The sequence below is a fragment of the Thalassophryne amazonica genome, chromosome 19 (genome assembly GCF_902500255.1).
Source record: "Thalassophryne amazonica chromosome 19, fThaAma1.1, whole genome shotgun sequence".
NCBI lineage: Eukaryota > Metazoa > Chordata > Actinopteri > Batrachoidiformes > Batrachoididae > Thalassophryne > Thalassophryne amazonica.
The window spans coordinates 18,738,122-18,750,298 of record NC_047121.1 but is presented as its reverse complement, the minus strand read 5'-3'; the positions used below and the strand labels follow the sequence as shown (position 1 = coordinate 18,750,298).

At 38.6% G+C, this 12,177-nt stretch overlaps 1 protein-coding gene across 3 annotated transcripts; it reads left to right on the top strand.

Moving 5' to 3' along the window:
- Window positions 1–1,370: 1,370 nt before the first annotated feature.
- vps29 (VPS29 retromer complex component) lies at window positions 1,371–11,967 on the top strand. Of its 3 annotated transcripts, XM_034194788.1 has the most exons (5): window positions 1,492–1,509; window positions 5,737–5,748; window positions 8,589–8,780; window positions 10,219–10,454; window positions 11,510–11,967. In XM_034194788.1, exons 1-5 carry the CDS (start codon window positions 1,507–1,509, stop codon window positions 11,625–11,627), a joined length of 561 nt encoding a protein of 186 aa, XP_034050679.1. In that variant the 5' UTR covers window positions 1,492–1,506; the 3' UTR covers window positions 11,628–11,967. The 3 variants fall into 3 exon arrangements, with proteins under 3 accessions (XP_034050680.1, XP_034050679.1, XP_034050678.1); XM_034194789.1 differs by lacking the exon at window positions 5,737–5,748 and having other exon boundaries at window positions 1,371–1,509; XM_034194787.1 differs by lacking the exon at window positions 1,492–1,509 and having other exon boundaries at window positions 5,599–5,748.
- The last annotated feature ends 210 nt before the right edge of the window (window positions 11,968–12,177 follow it).

The following is a 12,177-nucleotide window of genomic DNA, read 5'->3' as shown; positions in this document are numbered from 1 at the left end:
AACAGACCCAACCCCCTACCCCCATTTTTTCATCAAGACTTTGGTTGCTGGGTTGCCCCGGTGCATCCAGTACAGATGTTTTACCCATACTGATGCAACTCCAGTTCTCAGTGCTCCCACACAGTCTCACAGCCAAAAACTAATCGGTTTATGGACCATTCATAGACAAAAAAAAAACTATAGACACAAAAAAGAGACAATTCATAGACATATGAAGAACCATTAATTATTCAATATGTAACAGATAACCAAAACCAAAACACAGCTCTGTATTACTCATTTTACTGATGTTCTGGTCTGACAGCAAAACATCAGTTTTCATGAAGATGTCTGTAGTAGAGGTGGGCGGATCGATCCAAATATCGATAATATCGATACCAATGCTGGTACTGATATTGAACGATCCTCGTGTAAAAAGATCGATACTTTAGCTTTTTTCTCTCCTGCACACACTGACTGCTGCGCACGCAGATTCCTAAAAGTCTACTCTCTGTCTGTAAGAGCAGCGCTGCGCTGTGTCACACAACACGGAGCAATGCACCCTTGTATTGTGGTTTGTCAGCCCTCTACCTCAGGAGATTTTAAGTTGTATTGAGTGATATTCTTTTAAACAAAAATGTTGATTGTGATAATAAAGTATTTTGTTGTCACGTACAATGTTTGGCGAAATTCTATCCTAGGTCTTTTGCATCCTTTGGATCTATGAAGCTTAAATATGAAAAAGTATCGATATCGATATCAGTGATACTGGGCCTGTATTTACTTGGTATCGGATCAATACCAAAATTCCCGGTATCACCCACCTCTAGTCTGTAGGCCTTGTGTTGCACTTTGTCGAGATGTCCCTCTCGTAAGAATCTAGAGGTGAAGTGACATCAGTGGCTTCTTGGTGCAGGATGTGGATGAGGAGGTACATATTATACATACTGGCTCTGTGGTATGTACATCTGGAAATACTGGTGTCACACTTGACATGATTCCACTGGTCACAGGTGATGGCCAGGTGATGACTGTGGACTGGTTTATGGCAGATGATGCAGGGATAATGGTATTAGCTCCAGCTCTGGTGCATCTCTTTTCATATGTGACACTTCCTATAACACAGGCGTGATCCCTGAGAAATTTGAACTGATATCTTCACACTTCCTTTGACACATTCGATCAGTAAATAATTTTAATTTTATTTTTTTTTTTGATGTCTGTGAAAGGTGCTTTTTGTCTATGACTTTTGCACATTGTGTCTATGAATCCTCTTTTTTTTAATCTATGAATTGTCCGGTTACCTAGTGTGAACCGGGGTCCTTGAATATGGGCGTCTATGGGATCAGTTTTTTTTTTTGTCATTTTATTTTGAAAGAGCAGAAGGAAGTATTGTGTTTACTTTGACAGGCCCTGTAAAAATCACGTCTTCTGATTGGCTGACGTCCTGACGCTGTACGTGCGTAGGCGCTTCCTCAACTCCACCAGCAGCAAAAAAAACAAAAAAAAAAAACAGCAGAAGAGAAAATGGTGAGTGTGAAATGGCGAATATTGAGCAATTTTGGTATTTATAAACTGTCGTAACGCTTTTATTGTTGTTAGTCCATTTGTAGATGGAAGAACACCGACAGTAATGTTTCAGCGTCAGCAGATAAAATTGTTTTTGCCCCTCAAGCTTCATTCTCAGACGAATCAGTGATCACATGACAACTGAGTGCTTTAGTTCTACAAAAATTTAATACAAATACCAATATAACTCACTTTTTTTGTTATTTATGCGTCACTCTTTCCGTTTGGCATATTTGTTCATCAGACTTTTTGTTTTTAAATCATTATTAACGAGGTGTCATTCCTTCAAGTAGCAATTAGCTAGCTCGGCTAACTGACTCATAGCTACCTGGTTACCAACTTACTAAAGACATCAACTGAAACATTTTCAAGCTTATATATGTAAAACGCAGCTGTCTCGGTATCTTCAAAACGGGTGTTAAAATTTTAAGACAAGCAAAAGCCTAAAAAAACAAAAAACAAAACAAAAACAAACTTCTCTAAAGCTGCTTTTCCACTATCTGGTACCGTCTTGGCTCAGCAAAGTGCACTATTTGTTGGTATCCTTTTTGTTGATGGTCCAAGTGAGCTGAGGTGAGACCAACCAGGGTTGGGCAGATAGATGATTCCATCGATCCTCATGATGGGTGACCAGCATCAAGTTGTGGGTTCACCATCGTGATCAGACACACACACACACACACACACACCTGAAATGCGTTTAACATGCATTTTGAGTGAATGTCCTGTGGAGGGGATAGTTACTTTTGGTTGGCATGTGACAAAATATCCAATTTTCAAGGCGTGCATAGAAAAGTGTTAGCATGCCAGGACGGGCATGGAGCCATAACCAGTTGGTTGTGTACTGAAAGAAGGCACACACTACAGACAAATATCCCGTGCTGCAATCGCAATCTTTTACTGTTGACATAATTTTCCAATTACATCCCCCAAACCCCAATATCAACAGGATATATGAAAGCACTGCAGACTACTGATTGGTCAGAGACAATCATCACTATCACTACCTCATTGAGCAAGACTGGGTGTTTTGAACAAACCATTTTTTTTTAATAGCACCGATAAAGGTACTCAATTTACTGTACTGTGGCCTGTCTTAATATACGAGTACTATATTGCCTGAAATAACATTTGATGTAAGCCACATATCAAGAACAGAATCCTTCAGTATCCTCCATTGTTTCTGTCAATGGTGATGCCTTAGCAGTTTCGTGCCATTGGGGGGAAGGCAGGGGTTTATATTTCTGCAACGGAACATGGAATATGTGGTAATAAGCTTTAATAGACTTGAGTAGGAGAGCCAGTACCACCTGATAGAAAAGCAGCCAGGGGAACACCAACATTTTTCAACCTGGGCTCTATTTTTTTTGATGTTCTCAGGTTTAGCTTTTCACTCAGGCAAAACCTTCTTTCATCGATTGAATGTTGATTTGGAATGCAAACACAGCCACAGGCGAATCTACTACAAAATGTTATTGTATGGAGCAAAGTAAAAACACTCATTATACTGCTTATTGTTGCCACTGAACAGGAAAAAATTGTAATGAGAAGTGTGGTCGCGTGGAGAGGATCCCTACAGAGGTAAACACGGGCAAGTTTACCTCACTAAATTTAAACAAACTTTTTAAGATGACTGATTGGGCAGTTAGCCGCTTACCTTAGCGTTCACTCCTTGGCATTGCTCATTACAAGTAGATTGCCCATGAGGATTTCTCTCACAAAATGAGCTGCAACAGAGCCAGAAGATGGTTTGTCCCACGTGTTACAGATAGGTGACCTATCTGTGAGGGTTTTTTTAACTCCTTTATTTTGAAAACACTAGAGGATCTCAGAAGAACCTGTTTCCAGAACATCTCAGCAAATACATGCTGTTTTCACTCACCTAATCGGTGCCTCTCAAAATAGAGTTGTCATGGCTCACTGGATTATTTGCAAGTTGTCAGTTTGGCAGATTGGTACCAAAGTCAACTTGTTGCATATTCCTTTTGCTGGTGGTAATACCACAATAATTCCATTGCATCAGAATTAAGACAGATGAACCTGTAAACCTTTTTCCTCTGTTGATTCCGACTGTTCTTAGGTTGAACACAACACATAATTCACCATCGGTTTATTTCCACCACCTGTACTCAACCTACTTCCCGGATAGATTTTGATGATGTTTACCAAAACCCCCAGTCATAATTACAGTTGTAATTATTGCACACTTTCTGTAAATACTAGAAACTTCATTTCACTTCTCAAATATCAGTGTGTTCATCTGCTATATAATTTATTTAACTGAAATTTCTGATGCAGGCAACCAATGATTTCTAATGGAAAATCCTGAAAATTATCAGGAGTGCCCAAACTTTTGCATACAACTGTATAATGTGGTTACAAAGTTACTGTAAACAATGTGAGCCTGTTTATGTACATAAATCCTCATGAAATTGTGAGTTGAGAGCAAAATATTTGTGATGGTACTACAGTGATGTATGTATTTGGCTGTTTAGTATCTCCGTCTATGAAGTTGGGCGGAGGTTATGTTTTCACCCGTTTGTCCGTTTCTGAACAGCCTGTAACCCACAATTTTTCATATATTTAAATTTTTACAGAGAATTCATATCCTGATAGGCAAGAACTGATTCAACTTTCAAGGTCAAAGTCACAATAAATCTTGGAAAATTGGAAAAAACCCTATCCTTTAACATTGAACGAATATTCAAAAATTCATAACTGTCAAAAAAAGATGAAATTTCATTCATATTTTAGAGCATTTAAAAAAACAAAAAACAGATTAGTTCCATTGAGATTGAGATCTCTTTTACAAGGGACACATGGACAGTTATGAAGTTTCCAGTTCCCATAACCTGCATGTCTTTAGATGTGGGAAGAAACCAAAGCACCCAGCGAGAACCCATGCAAACACGGGGAGAACATGCAAACTCCACACAGAAAGGCCATGGGTGGGAATCCATCCCATGACCTTCTTGCTGTGATGCAACAGTGTTAACCGCTAAGCCACCATGCTGCAAATGTAGGATGGTATCCTTTATCGACTGACAAAGTTTGATCTGGATCTGATCCACATTACAGATTTTGTGGCCATTTAAATTTAACATTGAAAACCCCATTTAATGGATATTTTTACATTATATCTTATCAAACGTGTCCCAGTCACTGTCATATTTGAAAGTGGGGTGCAGACGAGCACTCAATATTGCCTGGCAAAATTTGATCCTGATCTGATCCGAATTGTGGATTTTTGGACATTTGAATTTAATATTGAAAACCCCATTTAATGGATATTTTTACATTATATCTTATCAAACGTGTCCCAATCACTATCATATTTGAAGTGAGGTGCAGACAAGCACTCAATATTGCCTGACAAAATTTGATCTGGATCTGAGCCGAATTGTGGATTTTGTGGACATTTGAATTTAATATTGAAAATCCCATTTGGTGTGCATTTTGCATTATATCTCAATCAAAAGCCCCTCAGTCACTCTCATTTTTCTGTTGTGGATTTACCTACACCAGCAGAATTGGATGAATGTTCCAATTTTATGTCTGTTTGTCCACTTTCCAGTTATCAGTCCAAGTGTCAAAAAACAAGGACAAATTGTGTATAGCAGAGATAACCAATGTTCTGTTGGGAGGAAAAAAAATCTGGCAACACTGCAAAAAACGTTGATTCAAGTGCATGAACTAAATACATATTCCAGAAATTTGATCACATCTAATTTATCTTATGAGAAGCTGCTTCTAACAGGACTTTGACCTTGAACAGTTTTTCCAAGGTAAAAATTTGTGGAATTAGAAACTAGTGTTGGTGGAGGTTTGTGGTCCAGGAGTGTGGTGCTCTTGTTTTAGTTTTGATTTTCCTTACCACAGTTTTACATATTCTCACTCTTTAGATGACCTTTCATTTTCTTGATCACGCTCACTAACTAACCACATTGTTTAACTTTAATCTGATTTAATTTGATTTGGAATGATTAATGTCTTATCTAAATAATCCATGCACTTTTAAATTTTTAATTTTAGTTTCCTCCCTCATCTCAACATTTTTTTTATTTTTCTTATTTTTTTCTTCAATCCTTGATCATGCCTTTGTGTCATTTTCTCCATCCACACTGTCATACACCCTGCCTCACCCACTTCCCTCCCCTGCACTGTCCTTACCTGTCTGCAATGAACCAGGCTGGTCACCGGGTAAGTGTCTTCTCTCTGTGGTGGATGTCTTTTTTTTTTTGTCCCTGTCCTGGCATACTAACAGGGGATTGGGATTGCAAAACTGTGGGAAGCAATACTGACGCTTAACGCTTTAACAGCACCTGCTCTCAGCCATTCTGCTCAATAACAACTTGCTACCTGTTTGCTGAGATTAACCAAAGAATAATTCAGAGTAGAAATTTCATATTTGTTGATGAAAGTCTTGAGAACTGTGATTGATGTAATGTTGAGGATGTTCAGAAAATTCATATTAGACCCTCTATTTTAAACACGGACAATTTGTTGGTTTCCCACTCCATGTACAAAAAATGGGTTGATTGGGCAAAAAAAAAAAAAAAAAAAAAAAGTTTAATTACAGAGGTGAAAAAAGTGAAACAAAAACTAGTAATTCAAGTAAAATGTTGAACACATTGATTGTTTCTGACCAACCAAACTGCCATACTAATTATATATTACTGTTGTTTAGTTTTACATAATCACTGTGCTGGCAGTCTAATATTAGACCTTGGTAGTTGTGATTCTAGATATTTATAGACTTTATTTGAAGTATGACATTTATGATTTGTTATCTTTCCTACTGACTCCTTATGGTGTGTGAAAACATGATTGTTTCACTGTGTTAAATTAACACTGCAGTCCAATTCAAAATAGTTAAATCTACTAGTGTGCATAGTGTGAATGAATGCCATTATTGTTGATAAACTTTAATATGACACTATGTTGAAGATGGTTTAACACAGTTCTGAATGGTTTCTGTTAATTTAACACAACAAAATTTACTGTGTTCTCTTATGTCCTATATTTGAAATTTGAATATCTGAAAATAGGCTTTGGTCCCATTGGCTTTGTCATACTCTTGACACAACAAACTTGTCATGTTTTTGAAATTATATTCACAAGCTAGCTTCAGTTTAGACACTTAAAATATTTAAAGTTTGAAGCTTTTTACTCATATGCCTTGCTTATTCAGTGCATCAGGAAAGTATTCACAGCACTTCGGTATTTCCACATTTTGTTATATTACAGCCTTATTCCAAAATGGATGTTTTTTCCTCTAAAAATTCTACACACAATACACCATAATGACTGTGAAAAAGTTTGTTTGTTTTAGAGATTTTTGCAAATTTATAAACAAACAAAAAACTAAGAAATCACATGTAGTATTCACAGTCTTTGTCAAGAAGCTCAAAATTGAGCTCAGGTGCATCCTGTTTCTACTGATCATCCTTGAGATGTTTGTACAGTTTAATCGGAGTCCACCTGGGGTAAATTCAGTTGTTTGGACATGATTTGGAAAGACACACACCTGTCTATATATAAGGTCCCACAGTTGACAGTGCATGTCAGAGTACAAATCAAGTATGAAGTCAAAGGAATTGTCTGTAGACCTCTGAGACAGGATTGTCTTGAGACACAAATCTGGGGAAGAGTACAGAAACATTTCTGCTGCTTTGAAGGTTCCAATGAGCACACTGACCTCCATCATCCATAAATAGAAGAAGTTTGGATCCACCAGGACTCTTCCTAGAGCTGGCCGCCCGTCTAAACTGAGCGATCGGGGTAGAAGGGCCTTAGTCAGGCAGGTGACCAAGAACCTGATGGTCACTCTGTCAGGGCTCCAGCATTCCTCTGTGGAGAGGGACAACCATCTTTGCAGCAATCCACCAATTAGGCCTGTATGGTAGAGTGGCCAGACGGAAGCCACTCCTTAGTTAAAGGCACATGGCAGCCCACCTGGAGTTTGCCAAAAGGCACATGAAGGACTCTCAGACCATGAGAAACAAAATTCTCTGGTCTGAGGAGACAAAGATTGAACTATTTGGTGTGAAAGCCAGGTGTCATGTTTGGAGGAAACCAGGCACCATCCCTATAGTGAAGCATGGTGGTGGCAGCATCATGCTGTGGGGATGTTTATCAGCAGCAGGAACTGGGAGACTAGTCAGGATTGAGGGAAAGATGAATGCAGCAATGTACAGCGATATCCTGGATGAAAACCTGCTCCAGAGCGCTCTTGACTTCAGCAGGACAATGGCCTTAAGCACACAGCCAAGATATCGAAGGAGTGTCTTCAGGGAAACTCTGTGAATGTCCTTGAGTGGCCCAGCCAGAGCCCAGACCTGAATCTGATTGAACATCTCTGGAGAGATCTAAAAATGGCTGTGCACCGATGCTCCCCATCTAACCTGATGGAGCTTGAGAGGTGCTGCAAAGAGAAATGGACAAAAATGCCCAAAGATAGGTGCACCAAGCTTGTGGCATCATATTGAAGAAGACTTGAGGTTGTATTTTCTGCCAAAGGTGCATCAACAAAGTATTGGACAAAGGGTGTGAATACTTATATACACGTGATTTCTTAGTTTCTTATTTCTATAATAAATCTGAAAGAAACCTTTCATGTCGGTATTGCGTGTTGTGAGTAGAGTTTTTTTGGGGGGGTGGGGAGGGGGGATTTAATCCATTTTGGAATAAGGCTGTAACATAAAGTGTGGAAAAATTGAAGCACTGTGAATACTTTCCGGATGCACGGTCGGTTTGAAATTGATGAATTTGGCCTGTCCAACCCCCCTCCCACAACTGAATTGCTGCTGTTTGTGTGCAGTAACGTTAAGCTCAGCAGTATTTGGCTTGATGCAAACTGGATACATTTTCATGAAAACTAATCATTGAGCATTGTCCTGTGCTGCAGGAATTACTTGTGGCATCCCACAAGGTTGTGTCCTTAGCCCACTTTGTTTTTCAACGTTTAGTTATTACAGCACATATCTTCCTTGGGGCTGACGGGTGAGTTAACTGTTTGTGTGTCTGTGCAAAACCATCAGTTGGTCCTGGTGTTAGGTGACCTGCACATCCCACATCGGTGTAACACTCTCCCAGCCAAGTTCAAGAAGCTGTTGGTTCCAGGGAAGATCCAGCACATTCTCTGCACAGGCAACCTCTGCACCAAGGAGAGTTATGACTACCTAAAAACACTTGCTGGAGATGTCCACATAGTTCGAGGAGACTTTGATGAGGTTTGTGTTTATAGATGAGATTTAGAAGAATGTATATTTCAGCTTGGACCCTTTGACAGTGACATACAATTTTCAAAATTACAAATGTGTTAGACAAACAAGAATACAGTACAGTTCATACTTTAACCCTCATTCATTTTTTGAACCCACTTACTCCAATTAAGGGTCATGGGTGGTTGGTGACTATCTCAGTGGTCAGTGGGGAAGAGCTAAGATACTCCCTGGAAAGGCCGCCAGTCTGGCAGTGCCACATATAGACAGACGAACACATTCACACCTATGGTCAGTTTACAGTTTACAGTTCACCTAACCTGCATGTCTTTGGAAGTGAGAGGAAGCCGGAGCAACCCGGAGGGAACCCACACAAACAAGGGGAGAACATGCAAACTCCACACAGAAAGGGCCAGGCAGGAAGAAAATCTGGAACCTTGTTGTTACAAGACTGATTTCTTAATGTCATATAAATGTGGTGCATCGCTTCCTTAAAAAATACTTTGATGTTTAAAAAAAAAAAGTCTAAGCACCATGTCATATCGTGAATTACCAGCACAAAACTGTAGACTTTATCTGTTTTTACATCACACGGTTCAGTCTGGAAGCATGTGTATCATGTCTGTAGGAATCAAGTCGAGCAGGGTTTAAGTGTACAAATTTTTCCAAACATGGGTTCCAAACTCAAAGGAGAGCAGTAGGCCATACATTTTATGACCAGCATTTAATTCCAAGGAGGAAAGAAAATTGATTTCTTGGCAGCGTCTGAGACTGATTGCAGTATAATGAAATTATAATCAAGACATTTTCAGAGAAATGGGTTTTGCTAATCTACTTTGCAATTTTTAGCAAGTTATTTTGAATTATGCATGAAGAATGAGATGAGTTTTTTTTTTTTTTTTTTCTCCAATCAGGCCAGACAATCTGCACCTCCTCACACGCATTTAACAGTGAGGAGTGCACAATACTGGTTTCTGTAGCAGATGATTGAAAATCAGTGTGAGAACCAACAAGATGAGCACATTTTAATTTAAATTTGGTTTTATTTCTGTTTTCCTTTCACTCTTTGTAATTTTGTAATAAATGTCTGAATATGCTTTTTTATCCTCTGAACCTCTCAACCCACCAGTGGGTGTGAAAAGTGTGTTTTCTTTTAAATAAATAAATAAAATTGCCAAATTGCACCATTAATCATAGAAATTGTAAAAAAAAAAAACCAAAACAAATTATCATCAGGTACTCCTTGAATTAACCATATGCACTGAATGCTTTTGCCAAGAAAAATAATGATATTTTATTATATTTCCTAATTTACCCGCCTTATTTAAAATTCCCCCAAAATTAAACTGTATTATTTGGATCCTGTTAAAAACCAAAAAATTCTGCACTCCTCAGTACAACTGTGAAGCCTTGAATGACCCAACTGATTCTCCTTGTCTTCCTTCAGAACTTGAACTACCCGGAGCAGAAGGTGGTGACAGTGGGCCAGTTTAAGATCGGCCTCATTCACGGCCACCAGGTGATTCCCTGGGGCGATGTGGCCAGCCTGGCGCTGCTGCAGCGACAGCTGGATGTCGACATCCTCATCTCTGGGCACACACACAAGTTCGAGGCGTTTGAGAATGAGAACAAGTTCTACATCAACCCAGGTTCAGCCACTGGAGCCTACAGTGCACTGGACAGGTAAGAGCCATTTACAAAGACTTTTTAATGTTTATTTAACACTAAACTCATTTACACTTCAGGCTCTCTTCTGCATTTGTGTTCATACAGAATAGTTTAGTTTTATTTAAACAAATACATATTTCCTCTCCAGGATAGAGTTTGTGTATAACTTAAATGAACTCTTAAAGCTACAAAAAAAATGGATTCACAAAAGAATAATAAAAAGCTTGCATATTCATTTAAAGCAGCATGATGTTGGTTTCAACACCATCTAGTGTTGATATTTCAAGTTGCACCTAAACCAGTAACCAGATCTTACCTCTCCCTTACAAAGCCTGTGCTCGTGTGCTTGCTTGCACTTGTGTGCTTATGACAAAGCTGAACATAGACACAACACACTAGAGTGCTTACCTGTCTCATGAATATGAATGAGTTAACATGCTGTTACACTAATTATAAGATTTTCAGTCTACTGTATAAAAGAACCACATTAGCAAAAGGGGTGGGGGGAAAAATAAATTCTTAGTCGCATCATGATGCAGACATCGGACGATTCTGAATGGATTCACAAATGTCAAAATTGATTTTCTCAATGTTAATTGCAGGCACAGATGTAGGAGGCCTGCAGTTTCCCCCTGGATTTGGGGAAACTGCTAAGATTTAGTCAGATGGGTTGGGGTATTTGGGGTGAGGAAAATAAACATTTCTGTATATATATTTAAAAAAATACCAAAAATAAGAGTGAACATAATGATTAACTTGCATTTGTAAGTGTGCATATGTTAGGATTATCACTTAACCTCAATCTTCATGATCATGGAGGTGTAGAAGTAGTTTATCTCGGTAGTCAGGTGTTGCGGAGCGCAGTGAGTGCACCGAGTATGTCCCGGTGAGAGTCTGCTGTCAGTGCCGCGGACAGCAGACTGTCACCAGGACATGCAGTCAGCTTTTGAAAACCGCCTAGTGTACACAGATAAATTTAAAATGTGTAAAAGCTAGAGGATTCCTAAACTTTTGCATGCTACTGTATTAGTGCATTAAAAGGATTTAAAACCTTTTTTTATTATTTACAGCAACATCATCCCCTCTTTTGTATTAATGGACATCCAGGCTTCTACAGTGGTGACATATGTTTATCAGTTAATCGGTGACGACGTCAAGGTGGAGAGAATCGAGTACAAGAAATCTTAGTGTGACATGACTGGGGAAGATAGGGTTGTCGTTTCATTCCGTTCCACCAGGGGGCAGCAGCTTTCCCACAGTCTCCAACATATTGTTGCTGTAACAAATTTAAATCTAAACGTCATATGTATTATATTGTTTATACGTCATCTGCATTTGATTGCATCCAAACTATCATTTGGTAATTGTAGAAAATGCAATAATGTTGCATGTTTGTAATCTAGGAACATAATTGGTGCCATTAAAAAAATAAAAAATTCCCATTGATTTCATCCTGTACATGTAACAAGCATTTAGCTTTCTGTAGTCATAACTGTCTGTCTTTATCATAATAAAGAACTAACATCACCCTAAGTTGTTTTGTCTTGAATTATTCTGCTTGTTGTGTTACCTGTACTTATGATGATGTTAAGAATTAGTAGGTTCTTGACAAACAAAACATTTCTAACAGGTAGCTGACATTTTTCAAGGGTGGTAATAAATTATGTAAAGTTTTTATAATGATTTTAACTGAAAGTGCAGGAAATTAAAATGAGAAAGTTTTGTGAATAATTGTATT

Coding starts and splice junctions, on each gene's coding strand:
- vps29 (XM_034194787.1), top strand. CDS start 5,641: ATGCCTTTGTGTCATTTTCTCCATCCACACTGTCATACACCCTGCCTC. Junction 8,781..10,218: donor TTCGAGGAGACTTTGATGAG/GTTTGTGTTTAT, acceptor GTCTTCCTTCAG/AACTTGAACTACCCGGAGCA. Junction 10,455..11,509: donor GCCTACAGTGCACTGGACAG/GTAAGAGCCATT, acceptor TATTATTTACAG/CAACATCATCCCCTCTTTTG.